The sequence below is a fragment of the Tamandua tetradactyla genome, chromosome 1 (assembly GCF_023851605.1).
Source record: "Tamandua tetradactyla isolate mTamTet1 chromosome 1, mTamTet1.pri, whole genome shotgun sequence".
NCBI lineage: Eukaryota > Metazoa > Chordata > Mammalia > Pilosa > Myrmecophagidae > Tamandua > Tamandua tetradactyla.
The window spans coordinates 172079732-172102851 of record NC_135327.1 but is presented as its reverse complement, the minus strand read 5'-3'; the positions used below and the strand labels follow the sequence as shown (position 1 = coordinate 172102851).

The following is a 23120-nucleotide window of genomic DNA, read 5'->3' as shown; positions in this document are numbered from 1 at the left end:
CTCTAGAAGCTTCTGCTTGCTATGCAAAAACGTCTAGATAAATATCCTCTCCACTACTCCTCTTCCAATTTTTTTTTTACCTTAAATTCTTTCTAGTGGAGGAGTGAGAGGCTGAGAGGCTGGGAGTTTTAGAGGAATTAAAGGACAGGAGACCACCAGGGAACTTTAGACAGGAATCCGTAGGCATCACAGAAGGAATGAAGGGCAAGAGAAAGAACACAGTTCAACACCCTGAAGGTCAAGCAGCAATAAGTGACAACATTATTCAAGGCGTGGCCTAGGTGGGATACTGAAGTGTATTAAGAGGTCAAGGATATGTGAAGCCACATTGTGGAATGGGTCATCTGCACAGACCCTGAGGTAGCTCAGGTGTTTGCTATTATTTACGAGTAAAAAGCCAGCCAGTATGAACACCTCCGGCTAAATTTTCTCCATTCCTGACAAAACAACGTAGAGCAAAGGACAAAGGGTTCCTATTTTGTTCCTCCCGAGACGGAAATGATCTTGACGGATTTTTGGTGGGACATTTTGAAGCCAAGTCAAACTGTGTGTGTAATTGTTTTGTAAAGGTGCTAGGACTTAATTTTCAGATCTGGAGTAAGAACAGGTGGAAGCTGGTGGCACAAGTCTCAGTGATTTCCATGACGACGGGATTGGGGCTTAGTCATCCTCCCATCCTCCACAAAACCTACTGCAGCTCTTCTCATAAGGTGCTTATAACTATTTGTTAAATGAATGATGATTCAAAGAATGGTATGTGTGCGCTACAGTTAAAGTTGCCGTTCTTTGGCTAGCCTTCGAAAGCAACAATTAATGTATTTACACATATTTTGCATAATTTGCATAGTAACCTGAAAATAAGCTACACAACTCTCACTTCTGCTGAATAACTCTGACCCATATCCTATTCTTCATTGTGAAAGAGGAAGCCTGCACGTTCGGTTAAAACGGCCTTAAAAGGAGGAGGTAGAAGTACTATGCTGTACTGTGCTTCCACATTAGCTAGACTGCATGTTTTCCACTCTCGAGCCCCTCCCCGCCTGGTTCTGGGACAGGCTGCATGGTCTCTCATGCGCAGGCGCCAGCCTCCCCTCCCCCCCCCTTCCCCTCCCCCGCCCGCGTCCCGCACCCCTCTTCCCGCCCAAAGCCTGGAGCGGCTGCAAGGCGGGGCGGAGGGCACAAAGGCCTGGGTAGCTGGCGTCCTACGTTGCCCTTGGTAACCATTCAACTGATTCTCGCTATCCCTCGACCCTAGAATCACATAGTAAACAGGGCCTCCATTGGCTTGCCGGAGAAGCCAGGCCAATCGGAGAAGTGGTTATAGGGAGGCGGGTGAAAGAGGTTGTAGGGGTAGGTAGATAGGGTTAGAGGCAGCCGGTGAGGCTAGAATCCCAAGCGTGGTCGGTTGGAGAAAATATGTCTGTCCGGAGGCACATTGGGAATCCTGAGGTGAGGGCCAGGTCCGGGCTGGAGAACCGGAGGGGGCGGGCTGACCGGAAAAGGCTCCACGTGGGCAGAGAAGAGCAGCCAGCGACTTCCGCCTCCGGAAGGCGGGAAATGGCCGGAGTGAGGAGGGGTCTGGAGGGGAGGGATGGAGGCGGAGCGGACCTGTGAGAGGGGCTGCCAAGTTGTTTCCTGTTGTGAGAGTCGTTCATTCCACGAATGTTTATTGTTTGCCAGTATTTGTCATGGCGAGGAGCGAAGTACATAAAGTCACTTTCCCTTCCGGCAAAGCCAAGAGTGGCTGTAAGTTAAAAAACAAATACAAAAGAAGCGCAGAATACTAATGGAAGGAAATGAAGGGGACCCATCAATTCCGATTGTGGGATGTAGGAAGAGCATACCAAGACTCTTGGAAATGGGGCAACATGTGATATCAGCTTTACCCTTTTTCTTTCTTCATCTGTTTCACCCCTGGTGCCCTGCTGCATTTGTGTTAATTTCAACAAATATTTATTGAACTCCTTATGCAGTAGGTGCTGGAAATACAAAGAGCCTCTACCCCTTAGTTCAGTCTAGTGACAGAGACTAGTAAACAGAATTTGAGTACCATGGGGTTGGGGAGCAAGATATGAGAGCACAGAGGAAAGATGGAACTCAGCTGAGGAAGTAAGTGAAGGCTCTTAGAAATGGCCTGAAATGGCAGGGCTGTTAGTCAGATGAAGAAGCATGGCCCGTAAAGAGAACAGCGGGAAGAGGTGTGAAACGTTGACGGATTTTTGAAATCTGAAGCAGGAGTATAGTCTTGAAGGACGTTATGTGCTGTGTTAACATTCTTAGACTTTATGCTCAACAGGAGTTGCAAATTGTTACATCCATGTTGATACCTGGAATGCTATATTGAGAAAGTGTGTGAGGCTGAGTCTAAGCTCTGCAGAACAATTTCATGATGACTTAGTAATGTCTACCTTGGGGTCCTAAGGAGGTATGCAGAATTTTTCTGGGTATTTGGTGGGTGCCGGAAACTCATGTTTTGTGTCTGGAAAATTTTCTTGAAATGAGTAAAAATAGACCTATAGCAAGACATATCTTTGTGAAACAGTTTTGACTGCCACATCATTATCTTGCCTGCTGGACAGAATTTGAAGAGTTTTAGTAAGGGAGACTTTGTGGTCAGATTTACATTTCAGGTGGATAGCTCTAGCCATACTGTGAAGGATGCTTTTAAGGAAGCCAGGACTGGAGATGGGGAGTTTGGTACTTATTATGATACAGACCTACACTAAGGCCATGGAAGTAGGGACAGCATTGAGAAGAAATAAATATTTAGGGGATAAAATCAAGACTTGATTGGATTTGAGAGAAGAGAACATGATGGATGATTTAGGTTTCTGGCTTGGGCTATTCATTATTTCTGGTGCCATTAATGAGATAAAGAATATGCGGAGAAAGAGAAAGGAGAGAATAATCTTAAGGGGGAGAAAAACAGGGAAGCCCTGTGTGGTTATACGTTTGTGTTCTGAACAAAGACTCCTGGCTTACTCTTTTGTTTTGGTGGAGCACAACTTCCAATAGCTTCTTGAGAAAAGAGTGTGTAGGGATAAACATTTTGTATTTATGTCTAAAATGCTAGACATGTCTAAAATGTTTTTATTGTGCCCTCACGTTTATTTGCTTGAGAGTTTGGCTGAATATAGATTTCTTAGTTGGAAACAATCAGCATGTTGAAAACATTGTTTTGTGATCTTTCTATCATCTAGTATTGGCTGTGGGAAAGTTAAAAACCACTCAATTCCTTTTTACGTAACTCGTGTTTTCCCCTCTGAAAACTTGTAGAATCTTCTCTTTGTTCCCAGTGTTATGACATTTCACAACGATATGCCTTGCTACAGGTCTATTTTCACTCATTTTTCTGAGTACTTGGTGGGTGCCAGAAACTCAGGTTTTGCATTCTGGGAAATTTTCTTGAAATTATTTTGTTAATTTTCTCCCTTCCATTTTCTCCATCTCTTTTGCTTGAACTCATTATTTTGGTATTGCACCTATATGACTGTCCCTCTAATTTTCTTAACTGTTATCTCCTGTTTGCCTACATCTTTGTCTTTTTTTGTTCTACCTTCTGGGAGATTTCTGCAACTGTATCTTCCTCTCCTTCCATTGAGTTTTTTTTTTATTTATTTAATATTTTTTATTGTGAAATATAGCATATATACAAAAAAAGCAATAAATTTCAAAATACCTTTTAACAAATAGTGATAGCACAGATTTCAAAGTTTGATATGGGTTACAATTCCACAATTTCAGGTTTTTCTTCCTAGCTGCTCCAAGACACTGGAGACTAAAAAGAGATACCAATATAATGACTCAATAGTCATAATCATTTGTTAAATGCTAACTTCTCTGTTATAACTCTGCCTTCTCCTTTGATCTTTCTCCCAATTTTTAGGGATAGTTGGGTTATGCCCATTCTAACTTTTTTTTCCACCATCATAATCGAGTTTTTTTCTCTTTTTTTGTGTGGAAAATAACATATATTACAAAAAAGCAATAAATTTCAAAGCACATCACAACAATTAGTTGTAGAACAGATTTCAGAGTTTGGTATAGGTTACTATTCCACAGTTTAAGTTTTCACTTCTAGCTGCTCTAAGATTCTGGAGACTAAAAGAAATATCAGTATAATGATCCAGCAATCATACTCATCTGTTAAACTCTGCCTTCTCTGTATAACTCCACCATCACCTTTGATCTTTCTCCTGCTCTTTAAGGGTATTTGGGCTATGCCTATTCTAACTTTTTCATGTTGGAAGGGACTGCAATAATACGGGTTATGGAGATGGAACTAGCTGATGTTCTGGAGAGCCTTGGCCCTCTAGGTTTCAGAACTTATCTGGTCCAGGGACCCATCTGGAGGTTGTAGGTTTCTGGAAGGTTACCGTAGTGCATGGAACCTTTGTAGAATCTTATATCTTTCCCTAGGTGTTCTTTAGGATTGGCTAGAATGGTTTTGGTTGGGGGTTGGCAAGTTATGATAGGTAGCAATGCTAATTGACGCTTGCATAAGAGTGACCTTCAGAGTATCCTTTCAACTCTAGTTGAACTCTCTCAGCCACTGATACCTTATTTGTTATACTTCTTTTCGCCTTTTTGGTCAGAATGGCATTGTTGATCCCACAGTGCCAGGGCCAGCCTCATTCCTGGGAGTCATCTCTTGCCACCGGGGAAACTTTCTTCCCTGGATGTCATGTCCCACTTTGAGGGGAGGGCAATGATTTCTCTTGCAGAGTTGGGCTTAGAGTGAGGCCCCATCTGAGCAACAGAAGACGTCCTCCAGAAGTAACTCTGAGACATGCCTATAGGTAGGCTAAGCTTCTCTGCTATATAAGTAAGCTTCACAAGAGTAAGCCTCGAGATCAAGGGCTTGGCCTATTGATTTGGGTGTCCCTAATGTTTGACACAGTATCGGGGGTTTTCCTCATGGTAAAGTTTAATAATTCCATATTTTTTCTCCCATCCCTCAAGGGACTTTGCCAATATTTTTTGATTACCTGTTTAATATATTCTGGGATGTATCCAGGCATTGCATTCAGCTATGTAGGATGAAATGCCCGCATTCTTATTCTGGGCTACCTGTGTTTGGATTGTTTACTTTATCTATCCAGACAAGGTTGCGTTAGATTATGTGTGCTACAGAAAATTTAGGTTCTGGACAAAATAAAGCTTTCTTAATTTGGTCTCAAAGAGTAGGTGAGGTTCTAAAATATAGACAATGTGTTCCTTAGCCCTGTATTCTGAATTACCTTAATCCCTACCTGATCAGCTCTGTTCTTATCTCTCAATATCAGATTATACATATATAAAACAGCCTCTCAAAATGCAGAAATAACAATTACCATTCCAGACTAAATGGGACTGTTTTAAAAGCTTATAGTCTAGCCCCCATTTTTCTTGTAAGCATTTTCCAAATAAGACCATACAATAATTGCTCTTTTGTTTCTGGTTTATTTATTTATTTTATTACATGGGCAGGCACCGGGAATCTAACCTGAGTCTCCAGCATGACAAGTGAGAACTCTGCCACTGAGCCACCATGGCCTGCCCTGTTTCTAGTTTATTTTGCCTCACCAGATGTCCTACAGGTTCATTCACAATGTTGCATGTGTCACAACTTTGTTCCTTTTTTGTGGCAGCACAATATTTGATCATATGCATACACCATTGTTTGCCAATCTACTTCTCAGGCAGTACATTCTTCGTCCACCTCCATTCATTAGGCATCTCCTATGTTAGTTTTCAAAAATGATTTTTCTTGCTGCATAGTCTCAGTTCCTCCAAATCCTGTTATTCTTTTTGTTTTGTTGATGTTTTCAGATGCTTTTTAATCCTCAGTCATTATATTATGTTTTGAGTGGGATTCTTTAAAAGGTGATGAGATTTATGTATATTTTGGGAAGGGACTTGCTGCTGATGAGCTTTATTATAGGATGATCTTGCTTGGTCATGATTGGGGGATTCCTTCCCATATCTGTACTTTCATCTCTTTACTCTCAGGCTGGTCATTTTCCCCAGACAGTAAAAGCCTAGTTAAATTCCTGGAGAGACATGGGCTGGGGGATAAATCTCATGACTAGCATGCATCATTCACTTAATACTCCTATTTTCATTAATGATATCCTACACTCTACTGTGTTTGGAGAACTCCCATTACAGAAACCCTTTCTAGGAAATAAATATCTGCCCAGGTCCAGGAGAGGAGAATGGATCACCCAGAGGCACAGAGAGAATGGATTTGGAGACTCAAGTACTTCTCAGTTTTCAACCAAATCTCCTGATTTCAGCCCCTCCTTTCACCCCTCACCCTATCCCCACCCTCCACCCCTACTTCTGGAGGTACCTGGGTCTGTCAATTCTAAGCTTCTTAAGAGTTGTCCTCTGTAATTATTTATTTGTTTGTACAAGAATGTAAAGTAGGATCTTGACTGCATTGTTGCACCATCTGATAGTTGTTCCAGAAATACTTGTTGAATGAGCAAAAGAAAATATCAGAAGCTCAGAGGAGGAATCAAGGCTAGAGTTCACTATTAGGAAATCAGAAGCATATAAATGAAATTAGCCCTAAGTGTTTGGCCCACAGAGAGCTTATTGATTGAGAAGATGGAATCCTGGGGTACACAGCATTTAAGTGGGTGATATATGAGTGATCCATGTATCATTGGAGAATCAGAGGAGAAAGATATCCCTAAACCAAGGGAATAGAAATTGAAAAATATTGAGATATAAAATGGTATCAAATGGTACAAAGTATAATCAACTAAGTTAAAGACTGAAAAATTTCCATTTTATTTGGCATTTAGGGCTCTCTGATATTGTTAGCTGCCACAGGAACTATAGTAGAGTGGTGGATACACTGGTAATATTGCAGGAGTAAGTTGCAGATACTCAGTGTTGATTTTTTTTTTTTCCTGTGGAGATTGGCTAGAAAAGAAAAAGAATGTGGTAGAATTCCAATTATATAGTGGTTTGTAATGAATCATCCCCTAATTTAATGGCTGAAAAAACAATAGTCGTTGTATTATCTCTCATGTTCTAGAGGATGATTGGACAGATAGGGGGTTCTTACTTGGGATCTAATGTTTACAGACAGCCAGTAGTTAGGGCTAGAGTTATCTTGAAGATTTCTTCATTCACATGAGTGGCCGTTAATGATGTCAGCAGGACTTTATCTGGGGCTATCGGTCATACCACCTGCACATGGCCCTTTCCACATGGCTTTCTTCATTGTATGGTGGCTGGGTTGCAAGTGTCCCAAGGAAATCAGGCAGAAGCTGTATTGGCTTTTATAATTTAGCCTCAGAAGTCACTTCTATCATAGTCTCAGGCTCACCCTGATTCAGGGGAAGGGAACATAGGATCCATCCTTCAATAGTGTAAAAGTTAGAGTGTAGATGGAATGGGAAATCTTGTGGCCATCTTGAAAAATACTGTCTGCCACAGGTGGTAGCTGCTAGGGAACTGGGGGGCCACTACACATGCAGATGTGGATTGAGGTTGGTGTCTGAGATCAATTTAACTGGACCAGATTAGAATTTCCATTTTTGGAGAATGTTCCCTGTTAAAAGAACCATTTGTTTATTAGAGAAGTTGTAGGTGTGCAGAAAATCCACACTCCTGCCCCCACACACACTGTTTTCCTATTATTAACATTTTGCATTAGTGTGGTACCTTTGTTACAATTGATGAAACAATGTCATTATATTTATACTATTAACAGTAACCCATAGTTTACATTAGGATTCAGTGTTTTGTTTTTCAGTCCTATGTTTGTTTTAAAAATTTTATTCTAGTATCATATATACAACCTAAAACTTCTCCTTTAATCCACATTCATATTTACAATCAGTCATGTTAATTTACATTCATAAGGTTGTGCTACCTTCACAACCAGTCATTACGCACACGTTTCCATCACCCCAAACAGAAACTCTGTATGAATTAAATATTAATTCTCCATTCCGTAGCCTCTCCCCCAACCCCTAGTAACCTGCATTCTAGTTTCTAACTCTATGAATTTGTTTATTCTAATAATTTCTTATCAGTGATATCATATAATATTTGTCTTGTGTCTCACTTATTCCACTCAGTATGATGTCTTCAAGGTTCATTTATGTTTTTGCTTTTATCAGAACTTCGTTCCTTCTTAATGATTGAGTAATATTCCATTGAATTTATATACTACATTTTGTGTGGATAGACACTTCAGTTGCTTTCATCATGTGGCAATTGTGAATAATGCTGTTATGAACATCGGTGTACACATTTCTGTTTGAGCCCCTGCTTTCAATTATTTTTGGTATATACCTAGAAATGGGTTTGCCACATCATATAGTAATTCTATACTTAATTTTCTGAGGAACCACCAAACTGCTTTCCATATTAGCTGCACCATTTCACATCCCTACCAATAATGAGCGAGTGTTCCTGTTTCTAGACATCCTCTTCAAAACTTGTTATTTTCTGTTTTTTGGATAGTAGTCATTCTAGTGGGTATGAAATGATATCTCATTGTGGTTTTGATTTGCATATCCCTAATGGCTAATGATGATGAGTATCTTTCATGTGCTTTTCTGTCCATTTGTATATTTCTTTGGAGAAATATTTATTCAAGTCTTTTGCCGTTTTGGGGTGGGGGACAGGGCTTGTCATTTTGTTGTTGAGTAATAGGATTTCTTCATATAGTCTAGATATAAACCCCTATAGGATATATGATTTCAAATATTTTTCCCATTCTATAGACTGTCTTTTTACTTTCCTGATGCAGTTAACTGATGAACAAAAGTTTTTAATTTCAATGACATTAATTTTGATGAAGCAATTCTGTTTTTGTTTTTATTGTTCATGCTTTTAGTATAAACTCTAAGAAACCATTCCCTAAAACAAGGTCCTAAGATACTTCCCTGTGTTTTCTTCCAGGAGTTTTAAAGTTTGGGTTCTTATACTTAGGACTTTGATCCACTTTGAGTTGATTTTTGTATATGGAATGAGGTAGGGGGTCCATCTTCATTCTTTTGTTTGTGTGTATCCTGTTTTCCCAGCACCATTTATTCAAGAGAATATTCTTTCCCCATTTGGTGGACTTGACACCTAATTGAAACATCTGTTGGCCATAGATGTGAGGGTTTATTTTTGAACTCTCTATTATATTCCATTGGTCTATACGTCTATCTTTGTGCCTGTACCAAGATGTTTTGATTACTGTAGTTTTGTAATGATCTTTAAAATTGGAGAGTGTGAGTCCTCCAACATTGTTCTTTTTCAAGATGGTTTTGACTATTTGGGTTGGTTACTCTTCCATATAAATTTGATGACTGCCTTTTCTATTTCTGCAAAGAAGACTGTTGGAATTTTTGTTGGATTGCATTGAATATGTAAACACTTTGGGTAGAATTGAAATCTTAACAATATTCAGCCTTCCATGATCATGGAATGGTCTTCCATGTATTTTGGACTTCGATTTTTTTAGCCATGTTGTGTAGTTTTCTGTGTACATGTCCTTTACATGTGTTTTAGTTTCCTTGGTTGCCCAAGCAAATACCTTGCAATGGGTTGGCTTAAGCAATGGGAATGTATTAGCTCATGGTTTTAAGGTTAGGAAAAAGCCTGAATTAAGATGTCATCAAGATGATTCTTCCTGAACGTTCGTGTTCTGAGGCTGGCTGCTGGTGATCCATGGTTCTGAACTCTGTCACATGGCAATGCATATGGTGTCCTTTTCTGGCCTCTCTCTTCTGTTATGGGTTACTCTAACCTTCAGCTTCTTGCTTCCCATGGCTTTCTCTCTCTGAATTTCATTCCACTTATAAAGGACTACAGTGATAGGATAGTGATAGGATTAAGACTCATCCTGATTAAATTGGATCACACCTTAATTGAGGTAATCTCATCAAAAGTCCCCCTTACAATGGGTTCACACCCACAGGAATGGATTAAGTTTAAGAACATATTTTTCTGGGGTACATAGCTCCAAACCACCACAACATCTCTAGTTAAATTTATTCGTAGATTTAGCTGTGATTTTAAATGGATTTTTGACCTTAAGTTCTTCCTTATTTGTACTAATGCATAGAAAGACTACTGATTTTCACATGTGGATCTTGTACCCTGCCATTTTGCAAATTTATTTGCTCTAGTAGCTTTGTTAGGAACTTTGCAGGATTTTCTATGTATAGGAACATGTCATTTGCAAACAGGGAAAGTTTTATTTCTTCCTTTCCAAATTGTTTGCTCCTTGTCTAATTGCTCTGGCTAGAACTTCCAGAACAATGTTGAATAACAGTAATGACCATAAGCATCCTTCTCTTGTTCCTAATCTTAAAGGGAAAGAATTCAGTCTTTCACCATTGAGTATGATGTTAGTGAAGTGTTTTTCACATATTCCCATTATCATGTTGGGAAAGTTTCCTTCTATTCCTAGTTTTTAAAGTATTTTTATCAAGAAAGGGTGGTAGATTTTGTCAAATGTCTTTTCTGCATCAATTCAATTGGTCATATAGTTTCCTTTCCCTTTGTTCTATTAATGTAGTGTATTAAGTGATTTTTTGCGTGTGTTGAACCACCCTCTTACACCTGGGATAAATCCCACTTGATCATGATATATAATTCTTTAATGTGCTGTTGGATTTGGTTTGCTAGTATTTTGTTGAGATTTTTCTCTGCATATTCATGAGGATATTTGTCTGTAATATTATTTTCTTATGATATCTTTATCTGGCTTTGATATCAGGGTGTTTTAGTTTGTTAGCTGCTGGAATGCAATGTACTGGAAATGGAATGGCTTTTTAAAAGGGGAATTTAATCAGATGCTAGTTTACAGTTCCAAGGCTGAGAAAATGTCCCAATTAAAATAAGTCTATAGAAATGTCCAATCTAAGGCATCCAGATAAAGATACCTTGGTTCAAGAAGGCCAATGAAGTTCACGGTTTCTCTCTCAAGTGAAAAGGCGCATGGCGAACACAGAGTTTCTCTCTCATCTGGAAAAGCACATGGTGAACACGGTCAGGGTTCCTCTCTCAACTGGAGGGGCACATGGCGAACATGGCATCATCTGCTAACTTCTTCTCCTGGCTTCCTGTTTCATGAAGCTCCCCGGGAGACATTTTCCTTCTTCACCTCCAAATGTCACTGGCTGATGGATTCTGCTTTTTGTGGCTATGTCGTTCTGCTCTACTCTCTCTGAATCTCTCATTCTCCAAAATGTTTCCTCTTTTATAGGACTCCAGAAACTTATCAGGACCCACCCAAAGGGGTGGAGACATGTCGTCATCTAATCCAGTTTAACAACCACTCTTGATTAAATCACATCTCCAGGGAGATGATCTGATTACAGTTTCAAACATACGGTATTGAATAGGGGTTATTCTTCCTTTATGAAATGGGATTTTAATTAAAACATGGCTTTTCTAGGGGACATACATCCTTTCAAACCAGCACATAGGGTAATGTTGGCCTCATAGAATAAGTTAGAAAATTTTACTTCCTTTTCAATTGTTAGGAAGAATTAGAGCAGAATTGGTGTTAATTTGGGGGACAATATTTGATAGAATTCATCAGTGAAGCCATCTGGTCCTAGACTTTTCTTTCCTGGGATTCAATCTCTTTACTTGTTCTGTTGAAATCTTTCGTTTCTTCTGTGTCAGTGTAGGTAGTTTGTGTGTTTCTAGGAATTTGTCCATTTCATCTAGTTTATCTAATTTGTTGGCATACAGTTGTTCATAGTATTCTCTTATAAGCCTTTTTATTTCTGTGGAATCAGCTATAATTTCCCCTTTCCTGTTTGATTTTAGTTATTTTCATCCTTTTTCTTTGTCAGTCTCTAAACATTTGTTGATTTTATTGATCTTTTCCAATAATCATCTTATAATTTCATTGATTCTGTTGTTTTTTTTTTCTCCCTTTCATATATCTTCACTCTAATTTAGGTATATCCTTTCTTCTGCACACCTTTAGTTTCATTTGCTTTTTCTAGATCCTGTAGTTGTGAAGTTAGGTCACTGATTTGAGATTTTTCTTCTTTTTTGATGTAAGCATTTAGATTTATAAATTTCCATCTTAGCACTGCCTTGCCTGCATTCCATAAGTTTTGGTATGTTGTGTTTTTGTTTCTATTTTTCTCAAGACATTTCCCTTGTGATTTCCTCTTTGACCCATTGGTTGTTTCAAAATGCATTGCTTAATTTCAACATATTTGTAAAATTTCCAGTTCTCCCTCTGTTACTGATTTCTAGCTTTCATCCTCTTGTAGTTAGGAAGATACATTGTATGATTTCAGTATTTTTGAATTTGTTCAGACTTTTTTTGTGCCTTATCGTATGGTCTATAATGGGAAGTGACCCATGAGCACTAGAAAAGAATGTGTGCTATGGATGGGTTAAGTATCCCAAATGTGTCTTTTATGTCTAGTTGGTTTATAGTATCATTCAAGTCTTCTATTTCTTTATCGATATTCTATCTAGATGTTCTATCCATTATTGGAAGTGGCATATTGAAGTCTCCTACCATTGATGTAGAGCCATTTACCCTTCAAAACTGTCTCCCTTCATACATTTTGGAGCTCTGCCATTGTTGCATATATACTTTTGTTGTTATGTCTTCTTATTAATTTGACCCTTTTATCAGCATATAATAGCTGTCTTTTCCCCCTTATAATAGTTTTTGACTTAAAGTCTATTTCATTTGATATTTGTATAACTACCCCAGCTCTCTTTTGGTTACTAATTCCATGGCATGTATTTTTCTGTCCTTTCACTTTCAACCTACTTGTGTCTTTGAATTTAAACTGAATCTCTTGGAAACAGTATATAGTTGGAGCATGCTTTTTTTTTTTAATCCATTCTGCCTATCTCTCCCTTTGCCTGCATAGTTTAATCCATTTACATTTAAAATACTGATAATGCAGGACTTTCTTCTGCCATTTTGTTATTTGGTCTTTGTCTTATGCTAAGACTAATAAATCTAATTAGTAAGCCTAATGCCTACTTCCATATTTATTTGATATTTTGTAGATACCATTTTGAGTACCTTCTCAGTTCCTTTAGTGTTTATTTTTCAGATATTTTCTGTACAGTTTCCATGGAACTTAAATTTAGCATCCTAAATCTTTAACAATCACATTTGAATTGATACCAACTTTAACTTCAAGAGTATCCCCGAACACATTTCCTATACCCTTCTGTACCCTACCATTTGTTGTTACATATTATATCTTTATGTCCAAAACCATAGATTTATAATTACTTTTTATGCATTTGCATCTTAGGACCTGTAAGATGTCAAAAGTGGAGTTTTATTCCTTCTCTTATACTCAACCTGCTGTTTTTGCCTCTGCCCCAATCAGTCCACTATAACCACTTTTACCAGGGTTGCCAGCAAAGTACTGGTTTGCTAAATCCAAATTCACATTTGTGCATTTTGTGACCTGTTGGCAGTATCGGCTGTTGTTGACCATTCCCTTCTTGAAATTCTAATTTTTCATTTTCATGACCCATTTTCTTATGGCATCTTCTAAGTCTCATCTCTCCTCTTCTGCACCTGCCCTTAAACACTGGGGTTTTTCTTCTCATTCTCCAGACTCTCTAGGGTGATTTTGTAAATTCCCATGATTTCAACTACTGCTTATATGCTGACAACTTCCAAATCTAATTTTTCTAGCCCAGATCCCTCTCCTGGTCTATATGCTCAGATAGTCAGCTGGGCACTTCCATTTTGGATAACCTATCTCTATCCATACTTAACTTGTCCACAACTGAGCACAGCGTGTTTCCCAATGCTTTCTCCTGAAGTTCCTTTGGGGTGGGGGTGTGGGGATGGTGTCACTGTCCTCCCTTTGTTATGCCAGTCAGTTTTAAATCATATTGATTTTATGTCTTAAAATTTCTTGAAATTGTCTCTTCCTCTTCATCTCCACTACCACTTCCTTTGGACTGTAGATCCTCTTGCCACTTTTCTTGACATAAGTTAAGAGCCTCCTAACTTATTTTCCTACTTTCTTTTTGGCTACAATCCTATTCTCCATATTGCAGCCAGAGTGGTCTTTCTAAAGTAGACATAAATCCCATTACTTTCCCTTAAACCCTCTTCCAGAACTCTCTGTCATCTATAGCAAAGTTTCTCAACTTCAACACTATTGACATTTTGGGCCAACTAATTCTTTGTTGTGGAGGAGCTATCCTATCACTGTGGGATGTTTAGCAGCCATCCTTACTCTCTACTAGTAGGAGCACCACCACAACCTAGTTGTGACAACTAAAAATATCTCCAGGCGTCTTTGCCAAATGTCCCCCAAAGGAGGAGGTGCATAATTAACTCTGGTTGAAAACCACTGATGTGCAGTATAAAATCTAAGTTTTTTAGCATGGACACAAGGCCCTTTATGATCTGCCCTTGCCTGCCTCTCCAGCCTTATTTTCACCTTTTTGGCCTCATACTGCCCTTATGCTCCAAGCTTACCAGGTACTTTTAAGTCTCTTAAAACTGTCCATACTCTTTTGTCTCTGCTTTACCCATATTTTTCCCTCTAGGAACCCTACAGCTTCAACTCACCATTCCTTTAGCTTGACTGACTTCCTCATCCTTCAGAATTCAGCTCAGATCCCACCCCTCAGGAAACAATGTTTACTCTTTGAGTGTGGGTTAGGTACAGATTTTACATGCTTGTTGCACACCCAGTTTCCCTCTCCTTATTCATCATGCACTATGGCATCTGTTTCTTCACTTATCTTTCTTCCCAGCAGTTAGAGCTGCATGGCAAGAACTGTGTTTTGTTTTGTTTTTTTTAACCTCTGTCTCCTCAGCACAGTGGCTTATTCCTAGTATGCACTCAGTAAATGTCGACAGAATGAGCGGTTGGTACTCAATAAGTCTTTGTTGAATGAATGAATAGTCCTCCTTGAAACAGCTTCTTTTTCTCAGCTCTTTCACTTTCCACCATTCCATCCTGTTTATGTAATTGAAAGAAAGCCAGTTGGTTAGTAGGTCGAGGAACAGTCACCCCAAAAGCAAGAATTTGTAAAGAAAAAAGTATGGCAGTTCCATAAAATCTATAGTGCATGGATTGCAGTGGAGCAAAATAATTTTATGTTGTGGTTCATACTAGAAAACCAGGAACAAGAAATTGGACTGAAATAGGAACATGGAAAAAAAAACAGTACATTTTTCTCCTGCAGCATATGGATTTCTCATTAGTCTCTGTAAGGGAAAAACGGGGGTGGGATGGGGCTCAGCGACTGCAGCTGTCCACACTCTCTCCCCTCATCATTCTGCTGCCACCACACCTGGTCTCCAGAGACACCCTCCCTTCTCAGCTATTTTGGCTGATGAACAAATCCCCTTAGTTCAGCAGAGACTAGCCTGGAATTTTTCAAAAGAAGCTTTGCTAGGAAACTAATGGGAGAAACAAAACAAAAGTAAAACAGAAAATAGAGTATAGAAATGATAGAAATACAGAGTGCAAAAGAAAAAAATATCCCTTTGCCTAACATAACTGCAGCCTGATAATGGCTTTACTTAACTCAATTCACCAGGCACCGGGTTTCCCGGGTTTTTTGTTTGTTTGCTTGCTTTCCCATTTTGTTTTGTTTTGTCTCACCATTATGTTGTTTCCTTCTGGAGAACTTGTCCCCTTCTTGCTATGAATATTTTCCATCTCTCACTTAAGAATCTTCTCCATCTTCTTCCAGGGAAAGAGTTGGAATTGGAGTCATAGTCACTTTCTCTTATAGAGGGTTATTGATAGATGAAGAAAGGAGCTATCTGATCTCTAAGGATAAAATAGCTCAGTGATTCCAAAAAACACATCTGACAACCAATGCTAAGCATCCATGGTAAAGTTTTCACTTATCTGGGTAAACTGAGAAACACTGACAATGTTGTGAGTTTGCTTTATTTTTATAACACAAAATTTATTCAATGAAAAGACTGTCCTTTTTATTCTGCAGGGTTTTTTTTCTTCCTTGCTTTTTTGGTATTAAAATATTAGATAGTAGTTGTGAGTTTTTGTTTTTTATGTCCTTACTTGCCAAAATCAAAAGTTGTTAACTCCCTGTAAGAATTTTTAAAAAATTCTTCATGGAAAAGACTCTGGCCAACAAATATTTTATAAGATATTGTAGTACCCTATATTGTTTTTATGCTGTGGGGGTCATTTGAAAAGGTATTTTTATATATAAACATTTTTTTAATACTCCCTAAGGGCATATGGTACTTAACTGTTCTGCAGGGCAAGTGATTTAAGTTTGATATTCTTTTCTAAGGAACCAAGTAGTTGCACTAATAAGATCATTGTTCTAGTTATTCATTTATTAATTGCATATTGTAAGTGCCTATGCTGGGCTAGGTCCTGGGATGATATCCGATTCAGATATTGTCTTGCCTTTAATGAGATCCTAGACTAGAGAAGGCAGTGGAGGTGTAAACAGTGGTAGAGGGTATCAGTGCTCTGGGAGCCAGGGGAATGAAAGTGCCTAATTCCACCAAACACAGCTTTCCAGAGGAAGTAAAGGTTTATCCAAGGACAAATTGGGGAAAGGCATTCTAGGCATACATTTGCTAGGACTGGAGACTTGAATGAGTATGGCACATCAGGGAACAATCCTGGGGACTTTCCACCTGAGATGTGGGAGAGTAGCAGAGGCGGAAGCTGGAAAGATTTTACCCAGTTATAATTTCGTATTCTACAGCCACCCATTCCTGAACATATAAACTTCACACTTGCAGGCCAGAAAAAAAGCCCGAGCCAAAAGTCTATTTTATTTTGTAATGTCTTTATTCATCATTCTTCCCTCGGTTAATGGCTTTTGCAGATGCCCCTGAAATTTAGTATGCGTAAATGGCCTGAGCTGAGATTCAAAGAGTTAACTAGCAGAGAACAGGGCAGGAGAGACCTGCCATAGGCATTCTTGCTAACCATAAACTTACCCTGAGCCCGTGATGACCCTAAGCAGACATGAGAGCAATGCCGTCTCAGTGGCTCCTGTGAGCCACAGGATCCAGGGAAGCAGCAGGAGAGGCCTGCCAAAGCAGCATCTGGAGCCCTGTGTTCAGGTCTGGATTTTGTGGGCCACTCTGTAGGGAGAGGTTGATAAAATAACCTAAAGGTTGTCCAGAGGACCTTGCCTACAAATGATCACACAAAGAATAAAATTTAAAGGAGGGACAAGATAGCTGCAAAGGCACGTTGAGCAGATTCCTTGAGAAAGTGGGGGATGATTTATTATGCATTGCCACAGTGGACTGGATGGAAACTACAGGGAGACTGATTTTGGCTCAATGTTGGCAAAAACCTTACAAAGCCTTTTTAAAATAATCACATAATGCTAGAAAAATATTTTGCCAAATTATGGAAGTATTTTAACAGAAATAGGATTGCCACCTTTACCTGTGGAAATACTATAGAAAAGAGCCTATATTGAAGGACTAGACTTCTAAAGCTCCTTCCATCTTTATATTCTATGAAATTTTAGCATTTCTATTTTTTAAGTATCTGACTTTTACCCAACTTTGCCACCCTTATCCTTACATTAGCCCATTAATTGTGAATTTTCTTATTTTTTAAGTATCTCACCAAAAGAATACCCCAGAACCCACGATATCAGCATGTCAAGTCAAGACTGGATACTGGTGAGTAAAGATTAGAAAATTACATCTCTTTTTTTTTTTTAAATAGCCAGTTGTTAACAAGGCAGACTGTCGTACCTGGTATAAATCACAGTTAAAAGTTCTTTACCATCTTGCCTGATGTCTTTCTCTGCTTGAGGCTTCACTTGAAGTCTGTTTTTCAGATAATCAGTAAAACTTTGAGTTCATATCATTTAGATTATTCCTTATCACAAATAAGGAATTTGTGGAAGATGAAGGGCAAGAAATAATATAAATTGAAAACATTGGTAAGATGCAGGATGGAGGCTAAATTAATATCAGGAGACCAACCTCTTCTTTATAACATTTATATATTTCTTTAAACTGACAATAATGGATTATATATATACACATTTGTTCAATTTAATATTTGCAGAGTGCCAACTACATGCAAAATTATGGACTGTGGAAGGTATAAGATGTGTGTGAATCTTGGTTCTTGCAATCAGAGATTCAAGTGGAGAGAGACGGACTTGAATGAATAACTAAAATACGAGACAAAATTAAATTAGTCCTGTATTTCAGGTAAAATGAAATTTAAGAGTGCATTACTGCTTCTTTCCCTGCTCCAAACATTTTTTTAGTGTCATGTAATAGAGACAACTCCTTGACCCTCCTGAATGTGTAGTCTTGTGCGGTTTGGTTGTTTATTTACTTTTTACAACCTTTTAAAGCATGCTGTGGAAAACCCATCTGATTAAAATGGTTTTGCTCGTGGATTTTGGTACTGTAAGCCTTTAAATGTGCTGAATTTTCCACCAATAGGCTCAGTACAAGACAACTGAGAAAGTGAACTGTGACTTTGTGTAAGTCTTCTGATTCATTTTCTTTCCATATATCCAGGCTTCTTCAAAATCATCATCTTCCATTATGCACATTCCCTCATACAAAGTAGACTTAAACTAAAGGTTTTAAATGAACCATATTAGCAGAGGCTATTTCTTAGTACCTTTTTCTCAGACATTTCCATACTATACAGATATTTATCCTTGAAAATACTTGTTTGATGGGCAGGTGAACAGTATTTCTCCACTGTAGAGAAGAAGGAAATTGTGGCAGAGAGATTATCTGATTTACCTGAAGTTCAGTGACAGAGCTGGAACTAGTCACTGCTAAAGTTCTGGTGCCAATCCAGTGGACTGTCTCTTAGGCCTTGCTACCCCTGTGTTTTCCCCCAGCCTTCTTTCTTCTACCACAAATACCTCAATTTCTCTACCTCTCCCTGTCTCACCCCAAATTGCACCCTTCTGAAATAAGCTATCCTGTGAGGTAGGCACCTAGATTAAAAATGCCATATTTTCTGTGAGGATTTCAGGTATTGATTTAAAGACTACTAGAAAAGACAAAATTTCTTTTGAACCTTTATACCTTCTTAAAAGAAAATTTTAAGAGCTGGAGTTTATTTCAGATATATAGTTTTGTCTATTTCTCCTGGAAATTGGATTGAAATTTGTGAATGAAAATCCCTTCTTTTTCTTCAGTTCTTCAATTAATAACCAAAATTTGACTACATTTTGGTACCTGAAAATAATTTCAAATTTTTTTTGAAATTGCATTTCTTATATCTGCTTTTTCTAATATACAGTAAATACCAACAATTGTTTTATCCTGAGATTTTTAAACTAGTTTTTTGTGAATTAAACTTTTTATTTTTAAATAATTATAGAGTCATATGTAAATATAAGAAATAATAGAGAGATTCCATGTACTCTTTACCTGGTTGCCCCAATGGTAACATCTTGTGGAATTATACCACATATCACTATCAGGATATTGACATCAATACAGTCAGGATATAGGACATTTCCATCCACACAAGAACATTGCCCTTTTATAACCCCACCCACTACCTACTTCCCATCCTCCAAACCCTTGTCAACCACTAATCTGTTCCTCATCTCTATAATTTTGTTATTTCACAAATGCTATATGAATGGAATTATACTGTATGAAACCTTTTGGACTGGCTTTTTTTATTCAGCAGAATTATCTGGGGATTCATCCAGGTTGTCGCATGCGTCAATAGTTCTTTTATTTTTATTGTTGAGCACTATTCCATGGTATAGATGTACCACAGTTTGCTTAATTATTCACCCTTTGGAGGACATCTGGGTTATTTCACTTTGGGTCTATTATGAATAAAGCTACTGTAAATATTTGTATACAGGTTTTTATATGACCATAAGTTTTTGTTTCTCTGGGATAAATGACTAGGAGTGCAAGTGCTGTGTATGGTAGTTCTATACGTAGTTTTTAAAGAAGCCACCAAACTATTTTCCAGAGTGGTTGTAGCGTTTTATATTCCCACCACCAATGTGTGTTTCTCCACATCTTCACCAGTATTTTGTGTTCTCACATTTTTCATTTTAGCCATTCTGATAGGCATTCATTGGTTTATCATTATAGTATTAATTTGCATTTCACTAATGGCTAATGATGTTAAACATGTTTTCATGTGCTTTTATTGCCATCTGTGTATCTTCTTCAGTGATATGTCTATTCATGTCTTTTGTCTAACTGGCTTGTTTGCTTTTTTTACTGTTGAGTTTTGCAAGTTCTTTCTATATTGTAGGTACTAATCCTTTGTTGGATATATGGTTTACAAAAATATTTTTTCCCAGTCTATAACTTGGCTTTTTAAAAAATCATTTAAACAGGATCTTTTGAAGAAGAAAAGTTTTAAATTTTGATAAGTCCAGCTTCTCGCTTTTTCCTTTTATGGACCATGCTTTTATTATCAAGTCTTAGAACTCTGCCTAGCCCTAACTCTCAAAGATTTTCTATTTTTTATGAAAGTTTTATACTTTTTTCATTTTACATTTAAGCCCATGATATGTTTTCAGGTAATTTTTATATAAAATATGAGACTTAGGTCAAGATTCTTTTTTTTTTTTGCTTACAGATATCCAATTACTCCTACACCATCTCTTAGAAAGTTTTGTTACCTTTCCTCCATTGAATTGTGTTGGCACCTTTTAAAAAATCAGTTGGGCATATTGGTGTGATGCTGTTTCTGGGTTTTGTATTCTGTTCCATTGATCTATGTGTCTCTTTGTCAATACAACACATTAGCTATATGGTAAATCGGTATTTGAAGTTGGGGAGATAGATTCCTCCCAGTTTATTCTTTTCAAGATGTTTTAGCTATTCTAGTGTCTTTGTGTTTCCAGATAGCTTTTAGAATAATCTTTTTTCTATTTACAAAAATTATTGCTAGAATTTTGATAGGAGTTGTATTAAATCTGACCCTTGACAGTTTTACTATGTTGTGTCTTCTAATCTATAAGCACCGCAAGTTTCTCCTTTTATTTAGTTCTTTGATTTCTTTCATCTGCTTTGTGTAGTTTTCAGCATGCAAGTACTGTGTATATTTTGTTAGATTTATACCTGTTTCATTTTTTTAAAGCAATTATAAATGGCATTGTATTTCTCATTTTGGTGCCCATGTGTTCATTGCTAGAATGAGGAAATATGGTTTACCTTTGTATGTTTATCTTGTATCCTACAATCTTTCTCAACTCATTTATTAGGTACAAGAGATTTTGGTAGATTCTTTCAGATTTCCTATATAGGAACAGTTTTATTTCCTCCTTCCAATCAGTATGCCTTTTATTTCTTTTTATTGCCTTATTGCACTAGCTAGAATACCCTGCACTATGTTAAAGTAAGAGTGGGGAGTGTAGACATCCTTGCTTTGTTCTCGATCTTGGGGAAAGTGGTCAGTCTTTCACCACTAAGTATAATGTTGGCTGTAATTTTTTTGTACATGTTCATTATCAGGTTGAGGAATTGCCTTCTACTCCTAATCTTCTGAGAGTTTCTCTCCTGAATGCTTTTTATTAATCAATTTATTGATCTTGTGATTTTATCCTTCTTTATTCTGTTAACATGGAGGATTACATTGACTGATTTGTGATTATTAAACCAGTTTTGCATCCTTGGAATAATACTTGATTGTGATCTTTTGTAGGTTGTTGAATTCCATTTGCTAATATTTTTGGTAAAAAAATTTGTGTATATAATTATGAAGGATATTGCCTGTAATCTTTTTTTATGCTGTCTTTGTCTTGTATCAGAGTAACACTAGCTTCATTAAATGAGGTGGGAAGTAATCTCTCCTCTTCTGCTTCCTAGAAGATACTGTGTAGAATTGCTATAAGTTCTTCTTTCAACATTGGATAGGATACTCTTCCAGTGAAACCCTCTGAGCCTAGAAATTTCTTTTTTGAGTTTTTAAATTTTATATTCACTTTTCTTTATGGGGTAGCTCAAATGATCTGTTTCATATTGGGTGAATTGTTATGCTTTGTATATTTTGAGGAATTGGTACATTTCATCTAATTTGTCAAATTTATGTGTGTGCTGGTGTTTTTACTGTTCCCTTATTGTCCTTCTGATGTCTATAGGGTCTGTAGTGACATCCCCTGTTTCATTTCTGACATTGATAATAAAGTGTCTTCTCTCTCTTTGTCAGACTTTTTAGAGGTTTGTCTGTTTTATTGTTTATGACTTATCTTTTCAAAGAGCAAGCTCTTGGTTTTATCAATTTTCTCTATTGCTTTTCTATTTTCAATTTCATTAATTTCTGCTCTTATTGTTATTTCCTTCCCTCTTCTTGCTTTGGGTTTATTTTGCTTTTATCTAGGATCTTGAGGTAGAGCCTCAGATTATTAATTTGAGGTTTTTCTTCTTTTTAAATGTGTACAGATAGTTCTGTGAATTTCTCTCTTGGCAGTGCTTTAGCTGCATCCCACAAATTTTGATATGTTGTATTTTCATTTTCATTCAATTCTGTGTATTTTTAATTTTCCCTTGAGACTTCTTCTTTGACCCATGGACTATTTAGAAGTGTGTTGATTAATTTCCAAGTGTTTTTAAATTTTTATTGTTGTTGTTATTTTTCTGTTACTGCATTGGATTCCATTGTGACTGGAGAACACATTATATGATTTCAATTGTTTTAAAATTTGTTGAGGTTTGTGTTATTGCCCAGGATTGTGATCTATCTTGGTGTATGCTCCATGAGCACTTTAAAAGAATCATATTCTGTTATTGCTGGGTAGAATATTCTACAAATGTTGATGAAATCCTGTTAGTTGATAGAGGTGTTGAGTTCTTCTATAGCCCTGCTAATTTTTCTTTTTCTTTTTTCTATCAATTTTTGAGAGAGGAGTATTGTTGTCTCCAGTTATAATTATGGATTTGGCTATTTCTCCTTTCAGTTCTATCATTTTTTGCTTCACATATTTTACAGCTCTGTTGTTTGATGCATAAACATTTCACACTGCTATCTGCTTGGTGAATTGACCTTTTTAGCATTATGTAATGTTCAGCTCTGACTCTAGTAATTTCTTTTGTTCTAAAGTCTACTTTATGTAGTATTAATGTTGCCACACCAACTTTCCTTTGATTAATGCTTATATGATACTCCTTTTTCCATCTTTTTATTTTCAAACTCAATATATAGTTATATTGAAAAGTGAGTTTCTTG

At 37.4% G+C, this 23120-nt stretch overlaps 1 protein-coding gene across 8 annotated transcripts in view; it reads left to right on the top strand.

Moving 5' to 3' along the window:
• The first annotated feature begins 1251 nt into the window (after positions 1-1251).
• The window catches only part of CEP41 (centrosomal protein 41), a 46444-nt gene continuing 24575 nt past the window's right edge, over positions 1252-23120 (top strand). For 2 of the 8 annotated variants that reach the window (XM_077133633.1, XM_077133418.1), the window contains exons 1-2: positions 1521-1746; positions 17548-17611. In XM_077133633.1, the coding sequence (XP_076989748.1) occupies positions 1663-1746; positions 17548-17611 (148 nt within the window). In that variant the 5' untranslated portion in view covers positions 1521-1662. Of the gene's footprint in view, positions 1450-1520; positions 1747-17547; positions 17612-18043; positions 18155-23120 lie in introns of those variants that run through there. The other 6 variants (XM_077133508.1, XM_077133600.1, XM_077133680.1 and 3 more) reach the window with 6 other exon arrangements.